This window comes from Pleurodeles waltl, chromosome 2_2, assembly GCF_031143425.1.
Source record: "Pleurodeles waltl isolate 20211129_DDA chromosome 2_2, aPleWal1.hap1.20221129, whole genome shotgun sequence".
Lineage (NCBI taxonomy): Eukaryota > Metazoa > Chordata > Amphibia > Caudata > Salamandridae > Pleurodeles > Pleurodeles waltl.
In genome coordinates this window covers 717,255,486-717,274,985 of record NC_090439.1, presented here as the reverse complement: position 1 = coordinate 717,274,985, position 19,500 = coordinate 717,255,486, and the positions used below count along the sequence as shown (strand labels likewise).

Here is a 19,500-nt window from a genome sequence, read left to right as displayed (position 1 = left end):
TTGGCATTCTACAGTCCAGTTTACTTTCTTGGGCATTTTCTTGGAAGTGAGTTCTGTGAGGGCTGTCACAATGGATCCATATCCCTTCACAAACCTCCTGTAGTACCCAGTCAAGCCAAGGAATGCCCTGACTTGAGTCTGGGTTTTTGGAGCTGCCCAGTCCAGAATAGTCTGGATCTTAGGCTGGAGTGGCTGAACTTGGCCTCCACCTACAAGGTGTCCCAAGTAAACCACAGTTCCCTGCCCTATCTGGCATTTGGATGCCTTGATAGAGAGGCCTGCAGATTGCAGAGCCTTCAAAACCTTCTTCAGGTGGACCAGGTGATCCTGCCAGGTGGAGCTGAAGACAGCAATATCATCAAGATAAGCTGCACTAAAAGATTCCAGCCCAGCAAGGACTTGATTCACCAACCTTTGGAAGGTGGCAGGGGCATTCTTTAAACCAAAGGGCATAACAGTGAACTGATAATGCCCATCAGGTGTGGAGAATGCTGTCTTTTCTTTGGCTCCAGGGGCCATTTTGATTTGCCAGTACCCTGCTGTTAAGTCAAAGGTACTTAAGAATTTGGCAGCCCCTAATTTGTCTATTAGCTCATCAGCTCTAGGAATGGGATGAGCATCTGTCTTTGTGACAGAGTTGAGACCTCTGTAGTCCACACAAAACCTCATCTCTCTCTTTCCTTCTTTGGTGTGAGGTTTGGGGACTAAGACCACTGGGCTAGCCCAGGGGCTGTCAGAGTACTCAATTACTCCCAATTCCAGCATCTTGTGGACTTCCACCTTGATGCTTTCCTTAACTTGGTCAGACTGTCTAAATATTTTGTTTTTGACAAGCATGCTGTCTCCTGTGTCCACATCATGGGTACACAGGTGTGTCTGACCAGGGGTTAGGGAAAAGAGTTCAGCAAACTGCTGCAGGACCTTCCTGCAGTCAGACTGCTGTTGGCTAGAGAGGGTGTCTGAGTAGATCACTCCATCTACTGAGCCATCTTTAGGGTCTGATGAGAGGAGATCAGGGAGAGGTTCACTCTCAGCTTCCTGGTCCTCATCTGTTACCATCAACAGATTTACATCAGCCCTGTCATGGAAGAGCTTAAGGCGGTTCACATGGATCACCCTCTTGGGGCTCCTGATTGTGCCCAGGTCTACCAGGTAGGTGACCTGACTCTTCCTTTCTAGTACTGGGTAAGGGCCACTCCATTTGTCCTGGAGTGCCCTGGGAGCCACAGGCTCCAGAACCCAGACTTTCTGCCCTGGTTGAAATTCAACCAGTGCAGCCTTTTGGTCATACCACAACTTCTGGAGTTGTTGGCTGGCCTCAAGGTTTTTACTTGCCTTTTCCATGTACTCTGCCATTCTGGAGCGAAGGCCAAGTACATAGTCCACTATGTCTTGTTTAGGCTCATGAAGAGGTCTCTCCCAGCCTTCTTTAACAAGAGCAAGTGGTCCCCTTACAGGGTGGCCAAACAGAAGTTCAAAGGGTGAGAATCCTACTCCCTTCTGAGGCACCTCTCTGTAAGCGAAAAGCAGACATGGCAGGAGGACATCCCATCTCCTTTTGAGTTTTTCTGGGAGCCCCATGATCATGCCCTTTAATGTCTTGTTGAATCTCTCAACAAGGCCATTAGTTTGTGGATGATATGGTGTAGTGAATTTGTAAGTCACTCCACACTCATTCCACATGTGTTTTAGGTATGCTGACATGAAGTTGGTACCTCTGTCAGACACCACCTCCTTAGGGAAACCCACTCTGGTAAAGATACCAATGAGGGCCTTGGCTACTGCAGGGGCAGTAGTCGACCTAAGGGGAATAGCTTCAGGATACCTAGTAGCATGATCCACTACTACTAGGATGTACATATTTCCTGAGGCTGTGGGAGGTTCTAGTGGACCAACTATGTCCACACCCACTCTTTCAAAGGGGACCCCCACCACTGGAAGTGGAATGAGGGGGGCCTTTGGGTGCCCACCTGTCTTACCACTGGATTGACAGGTGGGGCAGGAGAGGCAAAACTCCTTAACCTTCTGGGACATATTGGGCCAGTAGAAGTGGTTGACTAACCTCTCCCACGTCTTGGTTTGTCCCAAATGCCCAGCAAGCGGAATATCATGGGCTAAGGTCAGAATAAACTCTCTGAAACCCTGAGGCACTACCACTCTCCTAGTGGCACCAGGTTTGGGATCTCTTGCCTCAGTGTACAGGAGTCCATCTTCCCAATAGACCCTATGTGTTCCATTTTTCTTGCCTTTGGACTCTTCAGCAGCTTGCTGCCTAAGGCCTTCAAGAGAGGGACAGGTTTCTTGTCCCTTACACAACTCTTCCCTTGAGGGTCCCCCTGGGCCCAAGAGCTCAACCTGATAAGGTTCCAGCTCCATAGGCTCAGTTCCCTCAGAGGGCAGAACTTCTTCCTGAGAAGAGAGGTTCTCTTTTTGGTGTTGTGTTGCAGCTGGTTTCCCAGCTGACTTTCCTTTTCTCTTGGTAGGCTGGGCCATTTTTCCAGACTCCAGCTCTACTTTTTCACCCTGTGCCTTGCACAGTGCCCTAGTCTTGAAACACACCAGTTCAGGGATACCCAGCATGGCTGCATGGGTTTTCAGTTCTACCTCAGCCCATGCTGAGGACTCCAGGTCATTTCCAAGCAAACAGTCTACTGGGATATTTGAGGAGACCACCACCTGTTTCAGGCCATTGACCCCTCCCCATTCTAAAGTTACCATTGCCATGGGATGTACTTTAGTTTGATTGTCAGCATTGGTGACTGGATAGGTTTGTCCAGTCAGGTATTGGCCAGGGGAAACCAGTTTCTCTGTCACCATGGTGACACTGGCACCTGTATCCCTCAGGCCCTCTACACTTGTCCCATTAATTAAGAGCTGCTGCCTGTATTTTTGCATGTTAGGGGGCCAGGCAGCCAGTGTGGCTAAATCCACCCCACCCTCAGAGACTAATGTAGCTTCAGTGTGACACCTGATTTGCTCTGGGCACACTGTTGATCCCACTTGGAGACTGGCCATTCCAGTTTTAGCTGGATGGGAGTTAGAAGTGGTATCTTTCTTGGGACAGGCCTTGTCTCCAGTTTGGTGTCCAGACTGACTACAGTTTCGACACCAGGCCTTTTTGGGATCAAAGTTTTTACCCTTGTACCCAGGATTGTTTTGTGAAGAGGCTCTGGGCCCACCCTCCTGTGCAGGTTTTTGGGGGCCTGTAGAAGACTCTTTACTATTTTTATTTTTGGCTGTCTCACCACCCTTCCCCTGGGGAGGTTTTGTGACCCCTTTCTTTTGGTCACCCCCTGTGGAAGTTGTGGACACCCTAGTCTTGACCCAATTGTCCGCCTTCTTTCCCAATTCTTGGGGAGAAATTGGTCCTAGGTCCACCAGATGCTGATGCAGTTTATCATTGAAACAATTACTTAATAGGTGTTCTTTCACAAATAAATTGTACAGCCCATCATAATCATTTACACCATTTCCTTGAATCCAACCATCTAGTGTTTTTACTGAGTAGTCTACAAAGTCAACCCAGGTCTGGCTCGAGGATTTTTGAGCCCCCCTGAATCTAATCCTATACTCCTCAGTGGAGAATCCAAAGCCCTCAATCAGGGTACCCTTCATGAGGTCATAAGATTCTGCATCTTTTTTAGAGAGTGTGAGGAGTCTATCCCTACACTTTCCTGTGAACATTTCCCAAAGGAGAGCACCCCAGTGAGATTTGTTCACTTTTCTGGTTTCACAAGCCCTCTCAAAAGCTGTGAACCATTTGGTGATGTCATCACCATCTTCATATTTAGTTACAATCCCTTTGGGGATTTTCAACATGTCAGGAGAGTTTCTGACCCTAGTTATGTTGCTGCCACCATTGATGGGTCCTAGGCCCATCTCTTGTCTTTCCCTTTCTATGGCTAGGATCTGTTTTTCCAAAGCCAATCTTTTGGCCATCCTGGCTAACTGGATGTCCTCTTCACTGGAGTTATCCTCAGTGATTTCAGAGAGGCTGGACCCTCCTGTGAGGGAGCCAGCATCTCTGACTATTATTTTTGGAGTCAGGGCTTGAGAGGCCCTGTTCTCCCTAGATAGGACTGGTGGTGGGGAATCAACCTCCAAGTCACTATCATCCTCTTCTGTGTTATCCACAGAGGGGTTGGCTCTATCATACTCTGCTAACAGCTCCTGGAGCTGTGCTTTGGTAGGTCTGGAGCCCATTGTTATTTTTCTTATGTTACAGAGTGACCTTAGCTCTCTCATCTGGAGATGGAGGTAAGGTGTGGTGTCGAGTTCCACCACATTCACATCTGTATTAGACATTATGCTTCTAAAAGTTGGAATACTTTTTAAGAAACTAAAACTAGTTCTAGAATCCAATTCAAACTTTTACCAAACTTTTACTCTAAAAGAAATGCTAACAGGGACTAACACAAGGCCCTAGCAGGACTTTAAAGAATTTAGAAAACTTTTCAAATTGCAAAAATCTATTTCTAATGACAATTTTGGAATTTGTCGTGTGATCAGGTATTGGCTGAGTAGTCCAGCAAATGCAAAGTCTTGTACCCCACCGCTGATCCACCAATGAAGGAAGTTGGCTCTGTATGTGCTATTTCAAAGTAAGGAATAGCATGCACAGAGTCCAAGGGTTCCCCTTAGAGGTAAAATAGTGGTAAAAAGAGATAATACTAATGCTCTATTTTGTGGTAGTGTGGTCGAGCAGTAGGCTTATCCAAGGAGTAGTGTTAAGCATTTGTTGTACATACACATAGACAATAAATGAGGTACACACACTCAGAGACAAATCCAGCCAATAGGTTTTGTATAGAAAAATATATTTTCTTAGTTTATTTTAAGAACCACAGGTTCAAATTTAACATGTAATATCTTGTTTGAAAGGTATTGCAGGTAAGTACATTAGGAACTTTGAATTATTTCAATTGCATGTTTACTTTTCAAGTTATTCACAAATAGCTATTTAAAAAGTGGACACAGTGCAATTTTCACAGTTCCTGGGGGAGGTAAGTTTTTGTTAGTTTTACCAGGTAAGTACGACACTTACAGGGTTCAGTTCTTGGTCCAAGGTAGCCCACCGTTGGGGGTTCAGAGCAACCCCAAAGTTACCACACCAGCAGCTCAGGGCCGGTCAGGTGCAGAGTTCAAAGTGGTGCCCAAAACGCATAGGCTTCAATGGAGAGAAGGGGGTGCCCCGGTTCCAGTCTGCCAGCAGGTAAGTACCCGCGTCTTCGGGGGGCAGACCAGGGGGGTTTTGTAGGGCACCGGGGGGGACACAAGCCCACACAGAAATTTCACCCTCAGCGGCGCGGGGGCGGCCGGGTGCAGTGTTAGAACAAGCGTCGGGTTCGCAATGGAAGTCAATGAGAGATCAAGGGATCTCATCTGCGCTGCATGCAGGCAAGGGGGGGCTTCCTCGGGGAAACCTCCACTTGGGCAAGGGAGAGGGACTCCTGGGGGTCACTTCTGCAGTGAAAGTCCGGTCCTTCAGGTCCTGGGGCTGCGGGTGCAGGGTCTTTTCCAGGCGTCGGGACTTAGGTTTCAGAGAGTCGCGGTCAGGGGAAGCCTCGGGATTCCCTCTGCAGGCGGCGCTGTGGGGGCTCAGGGGGGACAGGTTTTGGTACTCACAGTCGTAGAGTAGTCCGGGGGTCCTCCCTGAGGTGTTGGTTCTCCACCAGCCGAGTCGGGGTCGCCGGGTGCAGTGTTGCAAGTCTCACGCTTCTTGCGGGGAGATTGCAGGGTTCTTTAAAGCTGCTCCTTTGGATAAAGTTGCAGTCTTTTTGGAGCAGGTCCGCTGTCCTCGGGAGTTTCTTGTCGTCGTCGAAGCAGGGCAGTCCTCAGAGGATTCAGAGGTCGCTGGTCCCTTTGGAAGGCGTCGCTGGAGCAGAGTTCTTTGGAAGGCAGGAGACAGGCCGGTGAGTTTCTGGAGCCAAGGCAGTTGTTGTCTTCTGGTCTTCCTCTGCAGGGGTTTTCAGCTAGGCAGTCCTTCTTCTTGTTGTTGCAGGAATCTAGTTTCTAGGTTCAGGGAGAGCCCTTAAATACTAAATTTAAGGGCGTGTTTAGGTCTGGGGGGTTAGTAGCCAATGGCTACTAGCCCTGAGGGTGAGTACACCCTCTTTGTGCCTCCTCCCAAGGGGAGGGGGTCACATCCCTAATCCTATTGGGGGAATCCTCCATCTGCAAGATGGAGGATTTCTAAAAGTTAGAGTCACCTCAGCTCAGGACACCTTAGGGGCTGTCCTGACTGGCCAGTGACTCCTCCTTGTTATTCTCATTATTTTCTCCGGCCTTGCCGCCAAAAGTGGGGGCGGGCAACTCCACTAGCTGGAGTGTCCTGCGGTGCTGTGACAAAGGGGTGAGCCTTTGAGGCTCACCGCCAGGTGTTACAGCTCCTGCCTGGGGGAGGTGTTAGCATCTCCACCCAGTGCAGGCTTTGTTACTGGCCTCAGAGTGACAAAGGCACTCTCCCCATGGGGCCAGCAACATGTCTCTAGTGTGGCAGGCTGCTGGAACCAGTCAGCCTACACAGATAGTCGGTTAAGTTTCAGGGGGCACCTCTAAGGTGCCCTCTGTGGTGTATTTTACAATAAAATGTACACCAAACTTCCCAGTTTTCAGTGTAGCCATTATGGTGCTGTGGAGTTCGTGTAAAACAGACTCCCAGACCATATACTCTTATGGCTACCCTGCACTTACAATGTCTAAGGTTTTGCTTAGACACTGTAGGGGCACAGTGCTCATGCACTGGTACCCTCACCCATGGTATAGTGCACCCTGCCTTAGGGCTGTAAGGCCTGCTACAGGGGTGTCTTACCTATACTGCATAGGCAGTGAGAGGCTGGCATGGCACCCTGAGGGGAGTGCCATGTCGACTTACTCATTTTGTTCTCACTAGCACACACAAGCTGGTAGGCAGTGTGTCTGTGCTGGGTGAGGGGTCTCTAGGGTGGCATAATACATGCTGCAGCCCTTAGAGACCTTCCCTGGCATCAGGGCCCTTGGTACCAGAGGTACCAGTTACAAGGGACTTATCTGGATGCCAGGGTGTGCCAATTGTGGAATCAAAAGTACAGGTTAGGGAGAGAACACTGGTGCTGGGGCCTGGTTAGCAGGCCTCAGCACACTTTCAATTCAAAACATAGCATCAGCAAAGGCAAAAAGTCAGGGGGTAACCATGCCAAGGAGGCATTTCCTTACACATATATACACATATATACAAGTTAAAGTTTTAAACATTAGAGACTAGACTTTTATGAGAATTTACCATGCATTTCAAACACCCCCTTTTATATATATAGACAATGTGCATACCTGAATTTAGGATGGTGAGATGAAAGATAAAGCTCACCTTTACTGGAAAAGATTTCTGGGGGCTGCCTGGCCCGCCACTACTTCTCTTTGAGATAATGCATCCAAGCAGTAATGTCTGGTAAAAGTATGGCAGCTTTTCGATGTTGCTGCCCTACAAATGTCTTGGAGCGGTACACCTGCAAACAGTGCAGCTGAGAAGGAAATTGCCTGCGTTGAATGTGCACGAACAGAGGTTTGCAGTGGCTTACCTGTTGCCTGATGGCAAAACCGGATTGCTGAAGAAATACATTGAGCAATGCTCTGCTTAAAAAGGCTACTAGCCCTGAGGGTGGCTGCACTCTCTTTGTGCCTCCTCCCTGAGGGGAGGGGGGCATATCCCTAATCCTATTGGGGGAATCCTCCATCTGCAAGATGGAGGATTTCTAAAAGTCAGAGTCACCTCAGCTCACGACACCTTAGGGGCTGTCCTGACTGGTCAGTGACTCCTCCTTGTTTTTCTCATTATCTCCTCCGGCCTTGCCACCAAAAGTCAGGCCGTGGCCGGAGGGGGCGGGCAACTCCACTAGCTGGAGTGCCCTGGGTGCTGTAACAAAGGGGGTGAGCCTTTGAGGCTCACCGCCAGGTGTTACAGTTCCTGCAGGGGGAGGTGAGAAGCACCTCCACCCAGTACAGGCTTTGTTACTAGCCACAGAGTGACAAAGGCACTCTCCCCATGTGGCCAGCAACATGTCTGGCAGGCTGCTAAAGCTAGTCAGCCCACACTGGTAGTCGGGTATGGTTTCAGGGGGCATCTCTAAGATGCCCTCTGGGGTGTATTTTACAATAAAATGTACACTGGCATCAGTGTGCATTTATTGTGCTGAGACGTTTGATATCAAACTTCCCAGTTTTCAGTGTAGCCATTATGGTGCTGTGGAGTTCGTGCATGACAGACTCCCAGACCATATACTCTTATGGCTACCCTGCACTTGCAATGTCTAAGGTTTTGCTTAGACACTGTAGGGGCATAGTGCTCATGCACTTATGCCCTCACCTATGGTGTAGTGCACCCTGCCTTAGGGCTGTAAGGCCTGCTAGAGGGGTGACTGATCTATGCCATGGGCAGTGTGACGTTGGCATGGCACCCTGAGGGGAGTGCCATGTCGATTTAGTCATTTTATCCCCACCAGCACACACAAGCTGGCAAGCAGTGTCTGTGCTGAGTGAGGGGTCTCCAGGGTGGCATAAGACATGCTGCAGCCCTTAGAGACCTTCCCTGGCATCAGGGCCCTTGGTACCAGGGTAACCAGTTACAAGGGACTTACCTGGACGCCAGGGTGTGCCAATTGTGGAAACAAAGGTACAGATTAGGGAAAGAACACTGGTGCTGGGGCCTGGTTAGCAGGCCTCAGCACACTTTCAAATCATAACTTGGCATCAGCAAAGGCAAAAAGTCAGGGGGTAACCATGCCAAGGAGGCATTTCCTTACACAACCACCCCCACCCGCCTCCCCCCCCCCAAATGAAAGAGGATGAGACTAACCTTTCCCAAGAGAGTCTTCATTTTCTAAGTGGAAGAACCTGGAAAGGCCATCTGCATTGGCATGGGCAGTCCCAGGTCTGTGTTCCACTATAAAGTCCATTCCATGTAGGGAAATGGACCACCTCAACAGTTTTGGATTTTCACCTTTCATTTGCATTAGCCATCTGAAAGGTCTGTGGTCAGTCTGAACTACAAAGTGAGTACCAAAGAGGTATGGTCTCAGCTTCTTCAGGGACCAAACCACAGCAAAGGCCTCCCTCTCAATGGCACTCCAACGCTGCTCCCTGGGGAGTAACCTCCTGCTAATGAAAGCAACAGGCTGGTCAAGGCCATCATCATTTGTTTGGGACAAAACTGCCCCTATCCCATGCTCAGAGGCTTCAGTCTGCACAATGAACTGTTTGGAGTAATCTGGAGCTTTGAGAACTGGTGCTGTGCACATAGCTTGTTTCAGGGTGTCAAAGGCCTGCTGGCATTCTACAGTCCAGTTTACCTTCTTGGGCTTTTTCATGGAGGTCAGTTCTGTGAGGGGTGTCACTATGGATCCATATCCCTTCACAAACCTCCTGTAATACCCAGTCAAGCCACGGAATGCCCTGACTTGAGTCTGGGTTTTTGGAGCTGCCCAGTCCAGAATAGTCTGGATCTTGGGCTGGAGTGGCTGAACTTGGCCTCCACCTACAAGGTGTCCCAGTAAACCACAGTTCTCTGCCCTATCTGACATTTGGATGCCGTGATAGAGAGGCCTGCTGCTTGCAGGGCCTTCAAAACCTTCTTCAGGTGGACCAGGTGACAGCAATATCGTCAAGATAAGCTGCACGAATGGACTCCAAGCCAGCAAAGACTTGATTCACCAACCTTTGGAAGGTGGCAGGGGCATTCTTTAAACCAAAGGGCATCACAGTGAACTGATAGTGCCCATCAGGTGTGGAAAATGCTGTCTTTTCCTTTGCTCCTGGTGCCATTTTGATTTGCCAGTACCCTGCTGTCAAGTCAAAGGTACTTAAGTATTTGGCAGCACCTAGCTTATCAATCAATTCATCTGCCCTTGGAATGGGATGGGCATCTGTCTTGGTGACAGAATTAAGTCCTCTGTAGTCCACACAGAACCTCATCTCTCTTTTTCCATTTTTGGTGTGAGGTTTGGGGACTAAGACCACTGGGCTAGCCCAAGGGCTGTCAGGGTGCTCAATAACTCCCAATTCCAGCATCTTGTGGACTTCCACCTTGATGCTTTCCTTAACTTGGTAAGACTGTCTGAAAATTTTGTTTTTGACAGGCATGCTGTCTCCTGTGTCCACATCATGGGTACACAGGTGTGTTTGACCAGGGGTTAGGGAAAAGAGCTCAGCAGACTGTTGCAGGACCTTCCTACAGTCAGATTGCTGTTGGCCAGAGAGGATGTCTGAATAGATAACTCCATCAACTAAGCCATCTCTAGGGACTGTGGAGAGGAGATCAGGGAGAGGTTCACTCTCAGCTTCCTGGTCCTCATTGGTTACCATCAACAGATTCACATCTGCCCTGTCATTGAAGAGTTTGAGGTGGTTCACATGGATCACCCTCTTGGGGGTCCTAATAGTGCCTAGGTCTACCAGGCAGGTGACCTGACTCTTCCTCTCTAGTACTGGGTAAGGGCCACTCCATCTGTCCTGAAGTGCCCTGGGAGCCACAGGTTCCAGAACCCAGACTTTCTGCCCTGGCTGAAACTCAACCATAGCAGCCTTTTGGTCATACCACATCTTCTGGAGTTGTTGGCTGGCCTCAGGTTTTTACTTGCCTTTTCCATGCACTTTGCCATCCTTGAACATAGGCCCAGTACATAGTCCACTATATCTTGTTTAGGCTCATGAAGAGGTCTCTCCCAGCCTTCTTTTACAAGAGCTAGTGGTCCCCTTACAGGATGGCCAAACAGAATTTCAAAGGGGGAAAACCCTACTCCCTTCTGAGGCACCTCTCTGTAGGCGAAAAACAGACATGGCAAGAGGACATCCCATCTCATTTTGAGTTTTTCAGGGATCCCCATGATCATGCCTTTCAATGTCTTGTTAAATCTTTCAACAATACCATTGGTTTGTGGATGGTATGGTGAATTTGTAAGTCACCCCACACTCATTCCACATATGCTTCAGGTATGCTGACATGAAGTTGGTACCTCTGTCAGACACCACCTCCTTAGGAAATCCCACTCTGGTAAAAATACCAATGAGTGCTTTGGCTACTGCAAGGGCAGTAGTCAACCTAAGGGGAATTGCTTCAGGGTATTTAGTAGCATGATCCACTACTACTAGTATGTATTGGTTCCCTGAGGGTGTGGGGGGTTCAAGTGGACCCACTATGTCCACACCCACTCTTTCAAAGGGGACCCCCACCACTGGAAGTGGAATGAGGGGGTCCTTTGGGTGTCCACCTGTCTTACCACTGGCTTGACAGGTGGCACAGGAGACACAAAACTCCTTTACCTTCTGGGACATGTTGGGCCAATAGAAATGGTTGACTAATCTCTCCCAAGTCTTGGTCTGTCCCAAATGCCCAGCAAGAGGAATATCATGAGCTAAGGTCAGAATGAACTTCCTAAACTCCTGAGGCACTACCACTCTCCTAGTGGCACCAGGTTTGGGATCTCTTGCCTCAGTGAAAAGGAGTCCATCTTCCCAATAGACTCTATGTGTTCCTGTTATTTTTCGTTTGGACTCTTCAGCAGCTTGCTGCCTAAGGCCTTCAAGAGAGGGACATGTTCCTTGCCCCTTACACAACTGTTCCCTTGAGGGTCCCCTTGGGCCTAGGAGCTCACCCCGATAAGGTTCTAACTCCAAGGGCTCAGTTCTCTCAGAGGACAGAACTTCTTCCTGGGAAGAGAGGTTCTCTTTCTCTTGTTGTGTTGAAGCTGGTTCCCCAGTCTTCTTTCCTTTTCTGTTCTCTTGGAGGGTTGGGCCCTTTTTCCAGGCTCCAATGCCACTTTTTCACCCCGAGCCTTGCACTGTGCCCTTGTGTTGACACACACCAGTTCAGGGATACCCAGCTAAGCTGCATGGGTTTTGAGTTCTACCTCAGCCCATGCTGAGGACTCCAGGTCATTTCCAAGCAAACAGTCTACAGGGATATTTGAGGAGACCACCACCTGTTTCAGGCCATTGACCCCTCCCCACTCTAAAGTTACCATAGCCATGGGATGTACTTTAGTCTGATTGTCAGCGTTGGTGACTGGATAAGTTTGTCTAGCCAGGTATTGACCAGGGGAAACCAGTTTCTCTGTCACCATGGTAACACTGGCACCTGTATCCCTCAGGCCTTCTACACTTGTCCCATTAATTAAGAGCTGCTGCCTGTATTTTTGCATGTTAGGGGGCCAGGCAGCCAGTGTTGCTAAATCCACCCCACCCTCAGAGACTAATGTAGCTTCAGTGTGGACCCTGATTTGCTCTGGGCACACTGTTGATCCCACTTGGAGACTGGCCATTCCAGTGTTAGCTGGAGTAGAGTTAGAAGTGGAACCTTTCTTGGGACAGGCCTTGTCTCTAGTTTGGTGTCCTTGCTGATTACAGCTACAACACCAGGCCTTTTTGGGATCAAGGTTTTTACCCTTGTACCCAAAATTGGATTGTGAAGAGGCTCTGGGCTCTCCCTCCTGAGCAGGTTTTTGTGGCCCTATAGAAGACTCTTTACTTTTTCCCCTAAATGTCTCAACACTCTTCCCCTGGGGAGGCTTTGTGACCCCTTTCTTTTGGTCACCCCCTGTGGAAGTCTTGGTCACCCTAATCTTGACCCAATGGTCCACCATCTTTCATAATTCTTGGGGAGAAATTGGTCCTAGGTCTACCAGATGCTGATGCAGTTTATCATTGAAACAATTACTTAACAGGTGTTCTTTCACAAATAAATTGTACAGCCCATCAATCATTTACACCACTGCCATGAATCCAACCATCCAGTGTTTTCACTGAGTAGTCTACAAAATCAACCCAGGTCTGGCTCGAGGATTTTTGAGCCCCCCTGAACCTAATTCTATATTCCTCGGTGGAGAATCCAAAGCCCTCAATCAGGGTAGCCTTCATGAGGTCATAGGATTCTGCATCTTTTCCAGAGAGTGTGAGGAGTCTATCCCTACACTTTCCAGTGAACAATTTCCAAAGGAGAGCACCCCAGTGAGATCTGATAACTTTTCTGTTTGCACAAGCCCTCTCAAAAGCTGTGAACCATTTGGTAATGTCATCACCATCTTCATATTTAGTTACAATCCCTTTTGGGATTTTCAACATGTCAGGAGAATCTCTGACCCTATTTATGTTGCTGCCACCATTGATGGGACCTAGGCCCATCTCTTGTCTTTCCCTTTCTATGGCTAGGAGCTGTCTCTCTAAAGCCAATCTTTTGACCATCCTGGCTAACAGGCGGTCATCTTCATTGAGGCTGCCCTCGATGCTTCCAGAGTTGCTGGACTCTCCTGTGAGAGAAGCAGCATCTCTGACTATCACATTTGGAGTCAGGGTTTGAGAGACCATGGGCTCCCTATCTAGGACTGGAGGTGGGAAATCCTACATGTCACTAGGGTCCCCCTCTGTGAGGCCATCATCAGAGGGGTTGTTTTTAGCAAACTCTGCCAAACGCTCCTGGAACTGTACACCTACTGTGGTAGGGTTTGAACCAGTTTTAATCTTTTTGATTTTGCAGAGAGACCTTAACTCTGACATCCTAAGATGTAGGTAAGGAGTGAGATTGAGTTCCATCACAATCTCTTCTGCAGCAGACATTATGTTTCTAAATGTTGGAATACTTTTTAAGAATCTAAAACTATCTCTAGAACTTAATTCAAACTTTTACAAAACTTTTAAACTCTAAAAGAAATGCTAACAGGGACTAACACAAGGCCCTAGCAGGACTTTTAGAATTTAGAAAAATAGCTCAAATTTCAAAAATCAGTTTCTAATGACATTTTTTGGAATTTAGTCGTGTCAGGTATTGGCTGAGTGGTCCAGCAAATGCAAAGTCTTGTACCCCACCGCTGATCTACCAATGTAGGAAGTTGGCTCTGTATGTACTATTTCAAAGTAAGAAATAGAATGCACAGAGTCCAAGGGTTCCCCTTAGAGGTAAGACAGTGGCAAAGATAGATAATTCTAATGCTCTATTTTGTGATAGTGTGGTCGAGCAGTAGGCACCAGTGTTCTTTCCCTAACCTGTACCTTTGTTTCCACAATTGGCACACCCTGGCATCCAGGTAAGTCCCTTGTAACTGGTACCCCTGGTACCAAGGGCCCTGATGCCAGGGAAGGTCTCTAAGGGCTGCAGCATGTCTTATGCCACCCTGGAGACCCCTCACTCAGCACAGACACTGCTTGCCAGCTTGTGTGTGCTGGTGGGGATAAAATGACTAAGTCGACATGGCACTCCACTCAGGGTGCCATGCCAACCTCAGACTGCCTATAGGTATAGATAAGTCACCCCTCCAGCAGGCCTTACAGCCCTAAAGCAGGGTGCACTAAACCATAGGTGAGGGCATAAGTGCATGAGCACTATGCCCCTACAGTGTCTAAGCAAAACCTTATACATTGTAGGTGCAGGGTAGCCATAAGAGTATATGGTCTGGGAGTCTGTCATGCACGAACTCCACAGCACCATAATGGCTACACTGAAAACTGGAGAGTTTGGTATCAAACTTCTCAGCACAATAAATGCACACTGATGCCAGTGTACATTTTATTGTAAAATACACCCCAGAGGGCATCTTAGAGATGCCCCCCGAAACCATACCCGACTACCAGTGTGGTATGACTAGTTTTAGCAGCCTGCCACACACCAGACATGTTGCTGGCCACATGGGGAGAGTGCCTTTGTCACTCTGTGGCTACTAACAAAGCCTGTAATGGGTGGAGGTGCTTCTCACCTCCCCCTGCAGGTACTGTAACACCTGGCGGTGAGCTTTAAAGGCTCACCCCCTTTGTTACAGCACCCCAGGGCACTCCAGCTAGTGGAGTTGCCCGCCCCCTCCGGCCACAGCCCCACTTTTGGCGGCAAGGCCAGAGGAGATAATGAGAAAAACAAGGAGGAGTTACTGGCCAGTCAGGACAACCCCTGAGGTGTCCTGAGCTGAGGTGACTCTGACTTTTAGAAATCCTCCATCTTGCAGATTGAGGATTCCCCCAATAGGATTAGGGATGTGCCCCCCTCCCATCAGGGAGGAGGCACAAAGAGGGTGTAGCCACCCTCAGGGCTAGTAGCCATTGGCTACTAACCCCCCAGACCTAAACACACCCCTAAATCGAGTATTTAGGGGCTCCCAGAACCTAGGTAACTAGATTCCTGCAACCTAAGACGAAGAAGGACTGCTGAGCTGAAAAACCTGCAGAGAAGACGGAGATACCAACTGCTTTGGCCCCAGCTCTACCGGCCTGTCTCCCCACTTCAAGAGAACTGCATCAGCAACGCGTTCCACAGGGTCCAGCGAGCTCTGAAGCCTGAGGACTACCCTGCATCTAAAAGGACCAAGAACTCCCGAGAACAGCGGCTCTGCTCCAAAGAAGAAACATCTTTGCAACAAAGAAGCAACTTTTAAAGAACACACGTTTCCCGCCGGAAGCGTGAGCCTTTGCACTCTGCACCCGATGCCCCCGGCTCGACCTGCGGAGAAACACTACAGGGAGGACTCCCCGGGGACTGCAACCCTGTGAGTAGCCAGAGTTGACCCCCCCCTGAGCCACCCCAGCGACGCCTGCAGAGGAAATCCAGAGGCTCCCCCTGACCACAAATGACTGAATGATCCGACCTCCAGTGCAGGAGCGACCCCCAGGTGGCCCTCTCCCTTGCCCAGGTGGTGGCTTCCCTGAGGAGACCCCCCTTGCCTGCCTGCTTTGCTGAAGAGACCCCTTGGTCTCCCATTGAACTCCATTACAAACCCGACGCCTGTTTGCACACTGCACCCGGCCGCCCCATGCCGCTGAGGGTGTACTTTTTGTGTTGACCTGTGTCACCCCCCCGGAGCCCTACAAAACCCTCCTGGTCTTCCCTCCGAAGACGCAGGTACTTACCTGCTGGCAGACTGGAACCGGGGCACCCCCTTCTCCATTGAAGCCTACGTGTTTTGGGCACCACTTTGATCTCTGCACCTGCAAAATATTGTTTGTAAATCTTGAACCTGTGGTTCTTAAAATAAACTAAGAAAATATATTTTTCTATATAGAAACCTATTGGCCTGGAATTGTCTTTGAGTGTGTGTTCCCCATTTATTGCCAGAGTGTGTACAACAAATGCTTAACACTACCCTCTGATAAGCCTACTGTTCGACCATACTACCACAAAATATAGCATCAGAATTATCTCTTTTTGCCACTATCTTAGCTCTAAGGGGAACCCTTGGATTCTGTGCATGCTATTTCTTACTTTGAAATAGTACATACAGAGCCAACTTCCTACACTATGTCCATCGCACAATCTATTATCTTTGCCGATGTGCGTTCTCTCTCATGGAATGTATTTCTATCCGCTGCTTTAATGTCCTCTGACAAACGATCAAGATATGGGGCGATGTCAGCCCATAACTGTATCATATCTGGCTAACACCACCGCTCTTATAGTTAGACTAGACATTGAGGAAAATATTTTAGCAATATTGTCCAATCGTCTACCCTCTTTGTCTGGAGGTGCGGAAATTGGTGTAGAGGGATTTTTGGATCTTCTCGGGGCTGCTTGCGATACCACCGAATCTGGGTGAGAGTGACCAGTCAAGCATGCTGGGGCATCTTCAGGTGCTTTATACTTTTTATCCAGGCGTGGAAGCACTGCCGTGACTGTCACTGGATTTTGCATGACCTTCAAACCTTCCTTAATATGTAGCTGACTAGTGGCATGGAGCGTACATACTTTTTGAATGGTTCCTTAAAGTCATATAGAAAACAATCAGTTTGCTTGGATGGCATTGGAAGTGCAAAACGCTTAGCAGCCCTTTCCATAAGACTGGGGAATCCTCAGATATCCTCTGGAGGTGAATCTACTTTTGAAGGTGATGGAGAAAATGGAGCTGTAATAATATACTCAACCCACTCCGACTGGTTGTCGGGGAGCTCACCTCCCTCTTGTTCTCCTTCCGATATGTCAGTCTCATGTGGTAGGGTCATATCCGGCGTGGCCACATTCGTCAGTGGTAGAGTGGTTGGTCTCTGACGCAGGGTGGTTACCCGAAAAACTGGCGATGATGGTGGGTGAGGTTGCACCTCTTCTGTAGCAGGAAAACACCTACTGTAGTTGGCTAACATCGCTCTCAGATCAGATAATAAAGAACTAGGCATTTACAAAGCCTCTTGATATGCTTGATTACCTGCATAGTAATGTGGGTCATAAGCTTCGCCGTACTCATCATCGTCGTCCTGGTACTTTACATTCAACTGTGAGGGACTGTGCGCTGTACCAAATGGACTCTCATCATCCAATTCGTCGTCACCCTCCAAGAGATGGAGTGGAATTAGAGGGGTTATTTTACTACAAGAAGTATGCTCCGGTGTAATTTTTGTTGTTTCTTGACTTTTACGCAATTTTTTCCCTCGTCAACAGTGTCATCGACGAACTCGTTGACGGCGTGACAAGAGCAGTCATCGATGCTGTCCTCATTGATATCTTAACCATCCACAGATTAGTGGTGGAAGCTACCATCGACAGGGTCGTCGTCGATGAAGTAGGCAATGAGGAAACCGTGGTTACCGTTGTAGACGATGATGACGTGTAGGTCTTTGTCCATGATGAAATTGTCTACGTTGTCCTCGTCGACGGTGGGTGACTCGTCGTCGACGTTACCATCGTCGGAGGGGCTGTCGACGGTATGAATGCAGAAACCGTCATCGACGGTGGAACGGATCTCGCTGCTGCCATCGTCTATAAGGATGTCGTCGAGGGTGGGGTTTTGGCCAGTGGTTTGTCAGCTGTAGGAGCACAGGAAGGTTTTAAATGGTTCAGCTGACCTGGAAGGATGCAGAGAAGATGATTTTTTTAGGCCTTTCAAAACTGCGGACATGCCCTCTTCTCCCCTTTTGTGGAGAATTTGTGAGGTGATGAAGAAGGGATGTGGCCGTTTTAAGACCCTGAGGTGGTCTTTTCATAGGCTTTTCTTGGCCGTTCTGAAGAAGACCTTGAGTGAGGAGATCTTGGTCTTTTAGATGATCTCCCGGAAGTTGTGGAATAATCATAGCTCTCAGAATCAGAGACTGGGTTATCTCTAGATGTAGGTTTTTGCAGCCATATCAATGATCTGCCGTTTCTATCCTTCAGGGTTTTAGAAGAGAAGGTGTGACATACCTTGCAGTCCTTGGCAGAGTGGTCTGGGTAAAGGCAGTATATGCAGTTCTGGTGAGGGTCTTGAGACTGTAAGCTCTTTTTCTTACAGATCTTGCAAGATTTGAACAAACCCTTATTTTCCTTGTCAGACAAGGTGTAGGCCTTGTCAGCAATCAGTCAGAATTAGTTGTGAAAAATATAACCTTCTCGTTATTCCAAAAGTTGAGAAGAGCAGAGCTCTGAGGAGACTCCCTAGCACGACCTGCGAGGTAGAAAATTTGAGGAACTGGAGCTTCTCTCAGGAAAGTTCTAGAGGGTGGTGTTGCCTGATGGGTGGGCCTTTAAGTTTGGGTCTTTTTCTTAAAATGACTCTGATAGAGTGCTAAAGTGAGAGTCCTAAGGGCCTTTAGGTTTAAACCTATGTCAATACTACCTAATTAAATGTACCGGGGGCACACATCTCGACGTCGGGGAATGATTCACGCATGTGAATCTATGAAAGTTCCAATACTGGAGTAAATAGAAGTTTAAATAGGTTCAGTTTGAAAATGTTCAACATAGAGAATGCATGTCTTAAATTCCATAATTTGTTAAAGTATCAGTACCCTAATATAACTAAAAAAAGAAAACAAGCAAAACTTAGTGGGCAATACACAAGAGCTAAAAAAAAAATTAATTTTTAAAAACATTTGAAACAGTAAATACTACAAACAAAATCAAGTCTGGGAAGGGAACATTTCCTGATTACATTGAAAGCAGTGCTTCACTGGAGCCCCAAACACTGATGTAGAGACCTACCTGCATATTCTGTACTCCAACTAACCGAAACTTCCCATTTGCACCTTCTTTTTCCCGAAGGAACTGATTGTACTCCCGGTTTCTCTCGTGGCGTAACCTCTCCTGCAAAAGGTGGCAAAGATAATATGTTTCCATGCTGAAGAACATATTTCATCAATCAGATTGAGTATTGTTGTTCGAGGATCTTTACTACTTACACCTGTCAATCCTATTACTATATATTTTTTGCCAGCAAGCTATGCAAAACTGCACAATTTCACATTTTTAAATGAATGCCGTCCTTTCAGAAATACACTTTAACTGTTTTACGCTCTGCGCTGTAATGATTTGAAAGTGCTGAGGTAATAAACGTTACACAGCATGGTCCTCAAATGTACTTGCATTTAAAAGAAGTATATTGCCTTGGAAACACTTCTTCTGTTATCACTGTACCAGGATGAAAACCTAACACGGAGGCAACTGCATAAGCAACTGCGTAGGCATATTCACTACAACAGTACAGTGCAGGTGACAGCTCGAATGGCCCACCTACAGGTATAGCATCTGAGTCTAGCCGAAGGAAGGTCTTTTTTGCAAACATCAAAAGGCTATGTGACTAGAGGTACAATGAT

General features: G+C 48.0%; 1 protein-coding gene across 2 annotated transcripts in view; it reads right to left on the bottom strand.

The window, feature by feature from the left end:
* Positions 1-19,500, bottom strand: part of CSPP1 (centrosome and spindle pole associated protein 1) — a 976,424-nt gene that overhangs the window by 837,363 nt on the left and 119,561 nt on the right. For both annotated transcript variants that reach the window (XM_069220290.1, XM_069220291.1), the window contains one exon: positions 18,890-18,991. In XM_069220290.1, the coding sequence (XP_069076391.1) occupies positions 18,890-18,991 (102 nt within the window). The remainder of the gene's footprint in view (positions 1-18,889; positions 18,992-19,500) is intronic.